The sequence below is a fragment of the Scardinius erythrophthalmus genome (genome assembly GCF_964197995.2).
Source record: "Scardinius erythrophthalmus genome assembly, chromosome: 5".
NCBI lineage: Eukaryota > Metazoa > Chordata > Actinopteri > Cypriniformes > Leuciscidae > Scardinius > Scardinius erythrophthalmus.
The window spans coordinates 38335969-38350702 of NC_138225.1; the positions used below are offsets into that span (position 1 = coordinate 38335969).

The following is a 14734-nucleotide window of genomic DNA, read 5'->3' on the forward strand; positions in this document are numbered from 1 at the left end:
ATGTGTGGGACAGTCATTGGTAATCTTTAAATTTCATAATTTCAGTATTTTTTTTTTTTTGCTTTTTTTTTTTGTTATGCTCAGCTCTTTGGAGGATTTTTTTTGGGGGGGGGCTATAAATCACATTTTATGATTGCAATGTCTATTAAATAATTTCTTGAAAATTATATCCAGTAATCATGGAAAAAGTCAGAAATTTGCTGGTCAAAAGATGTGGGAACTCGTAATAGTGTCGTGTTTGTGAGTGTGAAGTGTGAAATGCTCTTGACTTGGGGCATGAATTTTCTATGAATCTTTCTATTAACTGAGCCTACAGTTTGAGTTGTAGATAAACAATTGTATTTATTTCTATATTTTTGAATAGTGCAGTATAAATGGGTGATTTTCTGTTGCTTAGGATCGTTTTTAGGGATAATCTGTGGCACATGAGAGCTTGTGTAAGTGAAGCAAGAAACTCAGAAGCCTTTGTTTCAGGGCTTTTAACATAACCTGCAGCATCTTTCATAATACATTTAGTGAATGCTGGGTGGCGTATGAATGCAACTAACAGTTCTAGATTCCATTAAGCATTTTCAGAAGTGCAGAACTGTCAGATTAAAATGTTGCTCAGTACGTACCCGTGCACTCTTGTTTAGTGTGTTTCTAAGACAAACTGGACCTAAAGGTTGCCTTTAGCAAGTGTGTTTGTGTGCGAGAGACAGAAAGAAGACTTATATAACAGTGTGTTTAAGCTCCCAGCTCATTCTTTAGGAGGTGGAACGGGGTCTTTGCTGGACTGAAAGAGAGAGAATGCATGTTTTGCTCTCCATTTCTAAAGCTTTAGTACTTTTCAAAACTAACTATGCAGTCTTTCAAGCTGCTGCTTCTTGTCTATGGCAACACTATGCTTTCTTTAGTTTTGCTTAGGTAGGATGCATCTGGCAGTTGAGTTGGCCATATTAATCATAATGCATGTTATGTTTCTGATACTTTTATTTTCAGTAGTATATCATGTCAATGATTTTCTCTGGTGGAGTGTATGTAGTCTGTTACAGTACGTTTTTTTTTTTTCTCACCCTTTCATTTTCAGAATAGACTGTGTTTTATAAGACATACCAATAATGTAATATATACGCTATATGGCCGAAAGCATGTGGACACCCAACGAGCATTTAAAATCAAATCAATGGGCATTAATTAGGAGTTTGTCATTCCTTTGCTGCTATAACATCTTACATTCTTCCCAAACCGTCGAACAAAGTTGGATGCACACAATTATGTTAAATGTCATTGTATGGTGTTGATTTGTTTTAACTTGAATCAAGGGGTCTATTGTTAATTATAAAAGGGATGTCCACAAACTTTTGGCTGTGTAGTGTAAGCCTAGAGTTTTGAAATGCATGGAACATTACCATAAAACACTAAATGTACTGTCCAACAGGCTTATTTATGCCACACTTAACCTTTAAATCATAGTGCAGTGTATGATGCTGATAATCTTTTCTTAATTTTATTTTATTTTTTTAATAACAATAATACAATTCTAGTGTCTTCAAGGCCTCCTCTCTCAGCTCAGGGTTTGATAAAGACGTTATCATTTATCAATTATTATTTAGAGATGAAAGATGAGACTGTGATTAAAAAGGATTTACATAAGACACATTTATAATTGAAAATATATTTTCCAACACTTTTTGGGTTTGGTAGACCAAAGATTCTTAGGCACTTTTTATAGACAAGTGACATGTAGCTTAACTGTCTGAGACTCCACATCATTTCCTTTCCCTTGCTCAACATCCACAGAGGGTCAGATTTCTACAGGACTGGCTGATAGCTCAGGCAAAAAGACTGGAATTTCTCTCTAAAGTGTATGTTGTTTTACTGTAAATTACAAACTTGGTGAATCTGATGAAAACATGTCCAGATCATATTTCACCCCCAAAAGCAGTAAATAATCAATAAATAAAATTAAAATGAACATTAAGCCCTTTTTCTTTCAAAAGTCCACATAAAGATAGTATGAGAAATTATGTTTAATTGCCATAAAAAAAAGAGAGAAAAAAAAAAGGCTTAATGGTCATGAAATGGACAAACATTTTCTGAAATCTATGATCCGGACATGCTTTAAACAGGTTTTGTGAGAAGGACAGAAGTTGAGAAATAAGAGGTGTAGATGTTCAGGAATGTTATCAGCTGCTCTGATTTTTAATACATATCAAAACTAGACTGGACTCTTGCTGGTTTGATGGGTGCTTTGTTTGGAACTTTATAGTTTCCTGTAAATGGATGTCACAGAGGAATGGATGAAGTCAAATATATGCATAAAAGTCTGAGGATAGAAAATTGAGCTATATTAAATATGAAATATAATATCTATAAAAGGTTTGTTTTACCCCCAAATTATGCGTTGTCTGGAATATCGTAAAATACAGTGCCTTGTATTAAAGTTGTGTGTGATATTGACACAAGCTCAGTGCACAGCAGCCCTGGGCAGGTGGTGTTTTAGGTTGTGACTGTCTCTTCTCACACTTTTGTTTTATGTTCATTAGTACATTACACAAAAATAAGAAAAATCTCAGCATCATCAGGCACAGTGTACTGTACACTTTAACCCTTTATGCTAGTAGGTTTGATTTGATGTTTTTTCAATAAATTGTTACAGCTAACTTTGTCCTTAAAACATGCTAAGTCTTAAAACTGTTTTAAGTGAGGTTCTGTTTGCTTGCCGTGTTGTCTTTATATTTGCACTCTTAGAGTTGATTTAAAGAAAATCTAAACTCTAAAGGTCTATAATGTTACCCAGTTTTCTGAACTGCATCCATTCCTCATGAAACAGACATGATTGGACAATATATTAGCACAATCTTAGGCCGGTTTAAATTCATGTTACACATCTACTCGGTTTTGATTTTTGCATGGGTTGCATCTCCAAACTCAATTCAGCATTATTAACTCTTGTTTAGAGGCCAGTGGGAAAGGAAACTTTTCAGAGAACTGGGAAGTAGCCAGAAAGCATGTTTGCATTATCTGTTTCCTGTTGAGGAAAACTCATTTCCTTGCTATGTCAGCTTGACCTCAAAGCATGATTTCATTGTGGTTTCCTAATGCACAACCTTTAGCACTCCCTGCCTCTTATTTTTGATCACATTTTGATTTTCACACATATATTATATCAGATGTCATAAAAATATATAGTTTTGTTTGTTTGTAGGATGACATTTTAAGAACTCTCCTTTTAGAAAGGGGATACAGAGTGAAACTAATATAAACACTTGATTGAGCTTATTTTCTTGAAACTTGTAAATCCAAACAACACTTTGGAGAAAATAAATCTGATTTGGTGAATTCTTTTAAACTGAGCTGCCTTTGTTTACTAAGAAGCTGTGTGTTAACATTTCACTGATACACAACATAACACAGGCAACAAGTGAAAGAAAATATAAAGAAGTTATGACCTATTACACTACGAACTTCAATAAATTCTTGATGACACTTTTTATTTTTAAGGTGTAATACTATACATTTTATCTTGCTTCGTTCAGAGGATGAACCAGCACAAAGCATGACATTTTCAATACAATTATGTACAAATAATATCCTAGAAGGTTTTCAGATCATCAGATGGCCTGCGACAGAAAGGTCAAGACATCCCTTAGATTGTACAAAACTTCTGCTCGAGTTTGTTGTCCTATTGGTCCACTTAGGCAACCTAATCTCTTCTGGAGGGATGGAACACCTCTTGATTGGTGGCAGAGAGGAAGATTGCACAATGTCCCCCCCATGATAATGTCTTCCAATATACTGTGAGGAATACACAACAGTACATGGTAACAGTCCTGAAGCTGATGTTCATCTGAGATAGTATTCAATGGCAGCAGAGAAAGCAGCAAAACCTCCACAGCCCAGAACTCCAGCTTTAAGACCAGCTAGTGAAGAGAGGAACAGCTTATTTATATAGTCCACATAAATTACCACACATCTAAATCCTTTCTATTCTTTAAACCCAAGTACAAAAATTACCTCTGAACCCAATAGCACCTCCTGTAACACATCCACTGTATACTGCATTTTTCCAGTCAGATTTCCCACGATGCTAGAAGAGAGAAATAAATGCATTCTTTACATAGAAGATCAGTACCGAAAACATCCTACAAGGAATGGATGAGTAGAAAGACCGCTCAAATACAGAACCACTTGGTTGCGCCATTAATCCGTATTAAACTTAGCAATATTTAGAGACAGAAGCAAATGTGAGTACATTTTATTAGCCTTCGAAATTAAACCGTGATCGAAAGTGGAAGTTTGAATGTGCAATGATTTCGTGGGAAGTGAAACACTAAATAACTGGTTGTTTTTAGACAGTAAATTTGACAGCTTTATTTTGCATGCATAAAAAAATATATAATCATGTAAAACATACGTTTTACATTTACAAATATAATACATATTTCACATGCAACAAAATGTTTCATACAGCAGTAATCTATTAGAAAATTCTTCCTAGGACTTAAAAGTTGTCACCATGTGAAAGTGTGTGTTTATTTAGTCTCAACCTCAGACGTCATGCTCACGGACCATTGGCTGACCATCTGATGCATAAGGTATACAAAATGGTAAACACTTCAAAAGTTTTGAAATTGTCATCTGATTGGTTGGATTTTACATGGTTTCCAGATGACGTTTGTGTTGTGTTCTTTAGCGGACCGTCTGGAAACAAAGCTGTTGTTACACCAAACCACCTCATGGAAGAAAGCTGTGACAATGGGAATTAATCATGATCAACTCAACACTGGACTTTTAAAAATGTTAAGTTCACGGCATAGACTTTTTAAAAGATGTCCAAGAGTTTTGCTTGAGGCACTAGTTGAAACGAAAAATAGATATTTAAAATTTTTGGCTGACAGGATATTGGAAGAATATTATTTTACAAGCAGGGCCGACCCTTTGCCAGGGATTCCCAAGTGATCCAATTTTATTAGTTGTGTGCCCTCTCACACTGATTATGAAAGATCAGGTAACCGAGAAGCGGATATCAGCAGTATATGTGGGGTAAACATGAAAGAACAGACGCTGACATCGCAGCTGGCCAATTCAGTCATGTGTTCGGTTCTCCCAAACAGCTTGTTGGCATTAAAAAGTGGAAGGATATGCTCCAAACAGATGTTTGCACAACACTCTTGAATGAATGATCTATGGCTGTTATTGTAGGGAAATCAACTACATTTTCACACCCCTAAACATGACGCTAAACATAAACTGTGATTGGCTGCTTTTACATGTCAATCAGACAGACAGCCTCTTGGGCGGTTCTTAGCCAATAAAAGCTGCAATGAGAGTCCAAACCTTCTACTGTCAGTCTGAAGGTCTGGCTACGTGAGACTAGAGTATATTTGATTAGAGAAAACGGAGATGACACAATGGAATGTAGTCGGACAGACAAAATGGTACTTACTGATTCTATGAGACACTCCGTGCATGAAAACATTGCACCCACAATGGCAAAGTTTTTAGCATATGACATTCCTCTCTGCCCCATGTCTCTCAGCACCTCCCTTGCTGTGGGGGTCCTTAAGGGGTCTTTGGGATCAAGACCAACATTAGAGTCAATTCCAGCTGTGAAGACACCAAAAGCTCCTCCCAACACAAACCCTAAAAGAGAGAGAAATGTTGAATTAGAGCTGTTGATTTTGATCCTGATTTGAATATATATAATGCTATTGAGATCACAAAACCCCTAACATTTTAATTACCATCCACATATAAATTATTAACATATTGAGAAACTCCATAAATATTGCAATATAGTATATGGCTTTGCATTACTCAAGTATTTTAGTATTAATAAAGCCTGCCACGGTATGGTCAATGCTTGAGCCTACTGTGTTCATTGATAAATTGTTGAACTGTCAAACATGACAACACATTTATTTAGTCAGGTAACTATGCAACCAGTGTAAAACGTGTTAAATGTCTATCAATGAAATACCTCCGACACATGCTATGAGTGATTTAAACGCGCAGCTCTCCATTCCCCTCTCGATCATCTTCTCCTCCTCTGTTTTCCGAGGACTCGGTAAAGCACCCATAACGGTCGGGTTCAAGTCTTTAATCTGTCTTTTGTCACCAATAAGGTGATCCAAAAGAATACTATATTGTAGAGAAACATTTTCCGCAGATGAAACAGTTGCCGATTGACCTGTAGCAACTGAGAGTGATGCATCCGTGCTCTCTGTGGGCGCAGCCATGTTAAAACAAAGCATGTTTCAGTCACGTCACTAGAACGTTAAACAAGAGCACATTCGTCAATATTCATTCGAAAAAACTACCAAATAACATAAATCACACAGTTTGGTTATTTTTAAAGTCCCGTAAATACTCAAAATAATATGTGTGTCCCCCACGCAACATTTACATAGTAATTTCTAATAATAATAATAATAATAATAATTGGTTCTGCAGATTCGACAGAAAGGGAGGTGACCTTTGCATTGACACTGACTGTCCTGAGACGTTCAGAATGTTTTATATATCGATAATACAAGCTTTTTGTATCTTCTGAATCCTAAAATTATTTACTTTTCTTAAAGCTACATCTACATTGTTTACTAAAGATACTTTGAACAATATTATTATTTCCATATATCTTGAATAAACAAAGAAGCTTCAAATCAAATAAATATGAAATATATATATATATATATATGAAATATATATATATATATATATATATATATATATATATATATATATATATATATATATACGCCAACTACAATACCCAGCGTGCCCTACGTTCACTGCACCAAATGTCGCGCGCTCCACCTGGCGGAGAAGTTGGTTTTGGCGCTCGAGCATCTTCAGTTCAGTCAGATGGTAGCAGCGGGCAGCGGCGCTCTTCGGCGTAAGGGAACAGGTGAGTAGGTGAATATTTATCAGTTTTTTTTTGTCTTGGAGATTATATTGTCATTGCAGTGATTCCGTTTAATTTATTTTATCACTTCAATTTAAAATGTATTGTCGTCATTGGGGAAAACACTGTACTTACCCGCACTTTTATCAACGGATGTTGTTTTCGTATTGCGCGCGAGAGTGAATGAGCTGCTGTTTTAAACGGTGACCGCTGTCTGGCTGATGGGCTTTCTCATCGGCTCTTTAGTATGATAAGGATAGCGATTCAAAGCTCACATTATATTGCGTTTATTTTATATTATTTCCGCTTGATGTCTTCTCTGGATAGCGACACAGTCAGTGGTGAGATACTGCAGTACGTTAGTTCTATCATGAGAGCTGTGGGAACTAGAGACATACTCCAGTCACTACGGAGATGCATTGACGGGATTTGACATGTTATATTTAAATTATTTGAAAGCGTTTTTTGATGATTCTGCATGTTTATGAAGTTAACTGAATAGTGAAGTTGTTAGTGTTTGTGTTGTCAGTGTTAAGATTGTTCAGATGTAGATAGGGTCAAGTATCTATCTATCTATCTATCTATCTATCTATCTATCTATCTATCTATCTATCTATCTATCTATCTATCTATCTATCTATCTATCTATCTGTCTGTTTGTATATCTTTGTGTGTGTGTCAGTGTCTGTAATTTTCTGGATTTCGAAAATTGTCTCGCGAATTGTTAACTCAAACTTTAGACTTTTTGTGGTATACTTGTGAAAGTGACATGCAGTTTGTCGATGTTGTCCTACGTGAGTAATGTCATAAACAAATATATCCGCCCCTTTCAAATGGTCGGAAATGGGAACAGAGCATTTAGGTTTAGAGTTTATAGGATTTACAGTAGCCTAGTTAGTTGTGTTTTGAAGCACATCTAGTCTTCTCACCATTTGTTCTTGGTTAGAGTATATTGTGCAGCTGTGGCAAACTTTCTTGTTTTTATGTGGGCGTCTGTGAGAAGTTGCTGTTTGAATTTTAATAGTTCCCCAAAGGCTTATTAAGTGCTCAAACACGTTATGATATGACCACAAAGCTGCTTTTTACGTGTACTTATTCTCATAAACAGAGCAGTTGAAAACATTAAGGAGACTGAAAGTCATCATTAAGGAATTGTAAAGCACCTGGTTCATTATGGTGTCACGTGTGCGTCTTGGCGTAACTTAATACTGTTGGTTATTTTACTTTCTAGCCATACTGATTAGTTTTGTGTTGTTCCTTATGGTTGGAAGTTATAGTGCAAACTTATAAGCAAAAAGATATTGTATCCATTTGGAGCGCAGCTATTTCTTTTAGTATATCAGAACTTAATGCAAAATGTAGCCGTAACAATATAAAAGTCCATAATTTTCAAGAGACCCTGTGCGTCAGAGTGAATCAGCTTTCATAACTGCAGCTTTGCATACAACCTTAGAATTAAACTGAACTACAAATGCCCTCTCCAAAGGAAATGTTTAGACTTCTATTGCATCTTCAAACCAATCAGGTCAATCAGTCCTGGGGATAGTCAGTCCACCAGTGTTTCCCAACGGAAAACAAGTCATTTTTCATTTGAAAGCTTTCATACTTCTCCTTTCACCAACCAAAATAAAGCTAAAAACAGCCTAAGTAAAACTTTCCTAAATCACCCAGTGTATAGCTATTTGTAGGTAATTACAGTCTCAAGTTTTTTTCCGGGTAAACCATCGAAGGAAATAGCAAGTGTGTCTCTGGCATAGACAGCTAAGCTCTCTAGAACACACTGCCCTAGATAGAGCACTCTGCATCTCCACGAGTCTATACTGCAGCAGTCTAATCAGAATAAAACCCCTGCTGTCTCAAATTATGTTGAAATGTCTTTTGCTTTTTATAATGTATACTAGAGTGTTTTTGTGAGATGCAGCATTTTGTGAGAAATACCAGCAGTTAAGACATCTTTAAACCTTTAATCCATGTGTAATTGAGGTGTTTTGAATAGTCATATAGACCTTGACTAGTACTTAAAGTATATCAAAAACAATTAAGCACATCTTTGATAATTTAGGAAAGCATTGACATTATACAGCCCAGTTTCCTGGCCACATCATCCTTGTTGCTTAAACACTTACAGATGAAAGGAAGTCACTATAAATAGTCTTTGGCCTCTGGAAATAAGGATGCTCTGATTGAACGACGACAGATTGGTATTGGCCGATAATTACATTCTATGACTTGCTCGTTAGTCACTACATTTGGTGATATCTCACAAATCGATCGCAATTGGATGGCGTAAAACCATAAAATTCATGGCCAACGCGCATGTAAACAGTATACAGATGAGGCTTTTGCGCCATGTTCTGCTTTGTAACTTTGTGAAACTTAAGTAAACCTTTGTAAATCGCACAAGTTTATTTAGAACAGGTTGTATCGATTCAAATGAGCCAATACACAACATAGCATTAAGTCATTTGAAAAGGTATTTACTTAGGTCTATTTTTGTTACCACATTACTCAATTAATTGTCAAAACTATTGACCAAAATGATCGTTAGTGACAGCCCTATATTAGGTAAATGATAAGTAAAATGCACCTGCATTGTTTTGCATTTTGCACCTTTCAGCCAAATAAAATAATTTCCTATTACTGAATACTTCCCTATTTTATATCATATGAAAACAGTACGCCAAACGGAGTAGTAGCTATGTCCAAATTCATAGTATTCTGGAGAAAAAGTAGGCGAAAAGCCCCCTGATGACCAAGTTCCGGCAAAATTCTGAAGTGTACATACGATGGCCTATTTGCGACGCGTCATCTCAGATCAAATGATAAAAAAAAAATTCACAGATGTAAAAAAAAGAAAGAAAGAAGTCAACACATCAAACAGTCTGCCTTTATTTTTGAATTAAATTCCTCAATCAGTGCTGCACCGGCTTTCTCTCTCTTTCGCTGAGCCTTGGCTGTATAGCCTATGTTTCACGCTGTCAATGCAGTGGTCTGCGTCGTGCTGATCTTATTCACACTATCGAGTGTATGTGCCGCACTCTAGCATTTTGAGTCTTAAGTCATAATGAGCTGTTTTTGAAGAGATGATCTGCTTCCAAATTATGTCATTTTAATCACGAAATTGAAACATTAAAAACCATTTAGCCTAGCTCTTTATGGTGTGTGAGTGATAGAGCGCGGCTGCCGACTCAACACGGCAGCAACGAAGCACGAGTCAATGGCTATCATCACCTTGTTTCATCTAAAGATAAACATGAATAAACAACGACGGTATGTAAAAATAAATTCCTGCTTACAGATATTCATCATCTCTCAGCTCACGTAACGACCCATAATTCAACCGCGAGGAGACGCCAACAGCTTGTATGCAATATATTTTTCCTTAACTATTATTTAATGTAGTCTATGTCAGAATAAACATAATTCACTAAAATTGTTTGTAATCTTTAGAGAGCTTTTTCCCCCTTAAAATAATTAATTCTGACACTGTGATTAGGTTATTTCACAACGGTTAGACAGTAGTAAAAAATTATTATATCTTAGAAAGCCGAGACTTTCCTCCTTCATTCAGAAGAAGGCATGCAATGAAAGCAACTCAAATTATAAATAAGTGACATTAAATTTTCCCCCCAAAGTAATTCAGTTCAAGTGCATCTAGAGTGATGTTGTTGATTGTTTTAGCATGTGACTGCTCGTTTCTCCTTGTTTTCTATTGTTATGCGCAGCACATTTACCGCGAGGAATACAATTCTGAATTGTTTGGAGTGCACTGTACAGCTCACCGTCTCTCTCTCTCTGCAAGTGATGCAGCCAGATCCGTTGAACAGATGAAAAAGTTTCAGCAAGATTCAAGAGCAATTTTTGCGCCCCAGCCCCACACAGTGAGATGGCTATCAGTTCACAGTGCAGTATCGTCGGCGGTATGTAGAGTCCTGAAAGCCCTAAGAGATGTCCTGGAACACATGGCTGCCTCCAACAGTCAGGACTCATAAAAAGCCAAAGGGTTATTGATTGCTGTTCGGCAGTTCAACTTTGTGGCCCTGTGTAACATGATGAAGGATGTGCTTACATAGTCCTTCTTTCTAAGAAAGAAACATCTTTTGAAGCATTTCAAAGGGAAGACTTGGACTTTTCCACAGTCTTGATTAGGGCTGCACGATTTGGGGAAATGTCATATTGCGATAATTGAGGACAATTTTGCGATTGCGATATGCGATATAGCCTAATAAACAAATGGTTTCATGAGTCAACTTGCTTGGTTCTCAAGGAAAATAAATGCACACACAGATTAGTGATAATCTGCCTAAAGAAAAAAGTTCTTTAGTCAAGAGCAGTGAGTGTTTTTCTCTGTTCCCTTTGTTCTTTGATTAACTTTAGCGACAGATATAATTAGTGGCTACTGTGTACTGTCCCTTTAAGACCAGCCGCTGCTGTCAGAGACGCGGATCTCACACGCGCCTCATTCTCTCACGAGTCACAACTCTTCACGTTCATCATAAGACTACTCTTATGTTATGAAGATACTCGACAAAAAGACATTTTGGCATAATTGTGTGTGTCATTGTTCGTTCAAGCTCGAAAGAGAACTGTATTCTGGCATGCTGTTTTGTGCGCACGCACGATATTAGCACAAGTCTTTCTCTGTGTCACAGTCAGGACATTCACAGGCAGCGCGGTTTTTTTTTTGTCTTATCGCGCATGAATGGTTTAAAAGCATTTGCATGAATAATAGCGGGATCATGTAACACTAGCCAAAGGATGCCAAAAATTAACAGATGCTGCGTTAATTGCGTTAACAGCGCTAATTTGTGTATTTAATATAAAATCGCAGCATTTTGCGTCATATAATCGCGTAGGCTTGACATCGCGATTGCGATTGTTATATGCTTAATCGTGCAGCACTAGTCTTGATAATATGAAGAGCAGGCATGTTGAAACCTTGATTGATGAAATCGACAGAAGTTTCCCTGCTGACACAATCAGTCTTCTTTCATGGTTCTCCATTTTGGAGCCAAAGAAGGCCACCACTGCTAAACAGTCTTCAAAGAATTTCAGTCTCTATGGTGTAGAGAAATTAGACAATCTGCTGAAACACTTCTCATCCAATGTGAAAATGCTCATCAGGAGTAGTGGCCGACCGATATTGTTTTTTTGATGGCCGATGCCGATATCTTGGAGAGCAGGATGGCCGATATAAAGCCGATTTTTTATATATATATATATATATATATAAAGAGATCTGGTGACTGTGGGGGCCATTTTAGTACAGTGAACTCATTGTCATGTTCAAGAAACCAATTTGAAATGATTCGAGCTTTGTGACATGGTGCATTATCTTGCTGGAAGTAGCCATCAGAGGATGGGTACATGGTGGTCATAAAGGGATGGACATGGTCAGAAACAATGCTCAGGTAGGCCATGGCATTTAAACGATGCCCAATTGGCACTAAGGGGCCTAAAGTGTGCCAAGAAAACATCCCCCACACCATTACACCACCACCACCAGCCTGCACAGTGGTAACAAGGCATGATGGATCCATGTTCTCATTCTGTTTATGCCAAATTCTGACTCTACCATCTGAATGTCTCAACAGAAATCGAGACTCATCAGACCAGGCAACATTTTTCCAGTCTTCAACTGTCCAATTTTGGTGAGCTCGTGCAAATTGTAGCCTCTTTTTCCTATTTGTAGTGGAGATGAGTGGTACCCGGTGGGGTCTTCTGCTGTTGTAGCCCATCCGCCTCAAGGTTGTGCGTGTTGTGGCTTCACAAATGTGACCCGTCACGGAAACCAAGGACACAAGTCGGCAGCACAACTTTCGAGCAAAATGAGAAAGAAGCGGGGTTTTTTCAAAATTGGTGATTTTCGTTTTTTTGCAGAATCTGTAAGTTGAGATCACGAAGAAGCCTCTCCATGTTTGAGATAGCAGTATTGGTATATTTAAAAGCGTACATTTTGATGTTGAAATCGCCTTGTTTTTCGGAGATTCTAGCACGCAGTAGGGGGCGTGTCATTGTCGGTGTGTATTTCCATACTGAATTGCCGGCGTGGCTACTTATTATGCAGCGCTCGGGCCGGCTCTATCTGATTTCAAAATTCAATGAAGATGGACGCCAATAACATTACGATGTCCAGCAATCGATTTAAATAGTAGCTTACATGGGGTTAAAATGGGGTTTAATTTGTCGTTTAATGAGATGTCAATGAAGTCAACATGCATATGAATGGTACAATGGTAGAGCGTTCGCCAGCCGTGTCAGAGGTTGAGAGTTCGAATCCGCCCTTGAATAAGTTTTTTTTTTTTTTCTCGTATAGTTTTTTTTCTCTCTTCAAAACGATTATGTTCATCAGTGGTTGTATATCAAGCAGGGACATGCAAACGTTTGAATTATTTTGTTATTTCAACAGAACAAATAGAGAGTATCCGCAACGGATTGAAGCGCGCGTCGAGTGAATACAATGCAGTGTGCGCGCGAGCCACACGAGTAAACACTGTATCTGCGCCACTGATCGCAGCAGCAACGAGCACTTTGATCACTTGATTAAAAAAAAACGCATTTCAGCGCTAGTATCTTATTTAAAAAACGAACTAAATTAATGCTCTGCCAGTTAACTGGAGATGTTTTATTTAGAGAATTTGTAGAATTGGGACATTCAGGGGGGAGGGGGAGACGGGGGAGCTTTACAGGGGGTATGACTTATCTAAATGAGATGTAAATGAGCCCTATTGTCATTCCCAGAAGCGTGAGAACTTGCCAATCTTTAGAAGCAGATTTCTACCATTTCAGTTTTTTTGAGTGCCTACCTTCAAATGGCCACAACTTCTCCAAATATTATCAGATTTCCATGTGTTATACATCGTTGGAAAGCTTGAATACTACACTTTCAGAATATGTGAATAACTCAAAATGCCCCAGAACTGACTTGTGTCCCTACTTTCCTAACTGGTCACAAATGCTTTGCTGCATACCTCGGTTGTAACGAGTGGTTATTTCAGTCAAAGTTGCTCTTCTATCAGCTTGAATCAGTCGGCCCATTCTCCTCTGACCTCTAGCATCAACAAGGCATTTTTGCCCATAGGACTGCCGCATACGGGATGTTTTTCCCTTTTCACACCATTCTTTGTAAACCCTAGAAATGGTTGTGCGTGAAAATCCCAGTAACTGAGCAGATTGTGAAATACTCAGACCGGCCCGTCTGGCACCAACAACCATGCCACGCTCAAAATTGCTTAAATCACCTTTCTTTCCCATTCTGACATTCAGTTTGGAGTTCAGGAGATTGTCTTGACCAGGACCACACCCCTAAATGCATTGAAGCAACTGCCATGTGATTGGTTGATTAGATAATTGCATTAATGAGAAATTGAACAGGTGTTTCTAATAATCCTTTAGGTGAGTGTATATATATATACTTTATATTTATTTTAATCAATATATAATAAATTATAAATATTACATCATATTTTCTTTAAATCCCCCCCATATGACCCATGTAAGGGGGAAATTCCCTCCCAGTTTAAAAAACAAAATTCTTTTTTTGATTTCTATGATATCACTGCGGTCTTCAGCTTCTCACTTCTCATCACATCCTCTGTCCAATCACATGCTCTAGATTCTAAAGCGTCCTGCTCCCTATGCTATAAATGATACCTGGCCAAAGCGACCGTTGACATGTCACGGAGTAACATGGGTTGGAGATGTGTGTTCGGTTGCTCAGCCACTCAAGTTTTAGGCTACTGTACGTTGGTTAAGAATGAAATGGCTAGAATTTATTCACACCTCTACTATTGAATCCAACGTATCATCAGCGCTCGGATTCACTTCCATTGTGCTGTCAAGTAG

At 37.6% G+C, this 14734-nt stretch overlaps 2 protein-coding genes across 2 annotated transcripts in view; one reads left to right on the forward strand and one right to left on the reverse strand.

Annotated features, from left to right (window-relative positions):
* Window positions 1–3186: 3186 nt before the first annotated feature.
* On the reverse strand, window positions 3187–6264 carry timm22 (translocase of inner mitochondrial membrane 22 homolog (yeast)). The gene is made up of 4 exons (XM_081366507.1): window positions 5966–6264; window positions 5432–5628; window positions 4000–4072; window positions 3187–3905 (listed from the first exon to the last, which is right to left on the reverse strand). The coding sequence occupies exons 1-4, from the start codon at window positions 6237–6239 to the stop codon at window positions 3829–3831; spliced, it is 621 nt and encodes a 206-aa protein (XP_081222633.1). The 5' UTR covers window positions 6240–6264; the 3' UTR covers window positions 3187–3828.
* Window positions 6265–6815: 551 nt separating this feature from the next.
* The window catches only part of specc1 (sperm antigen with calponin homology and coiled-coil domains 1), a 251157-nt gene continuing 243238 nt past the window's right edge, over window positions 6816–14734 (forward strand). Inside the window, exon 1 of the mRNA XM_081366268.1 lies at window positions 6816–6892. The gene's annotated coding sequence lies outside the window, so the exon portion shown is untranslated. The remainder of the gene's footprint in view (window positions 6893–14734) is intronic.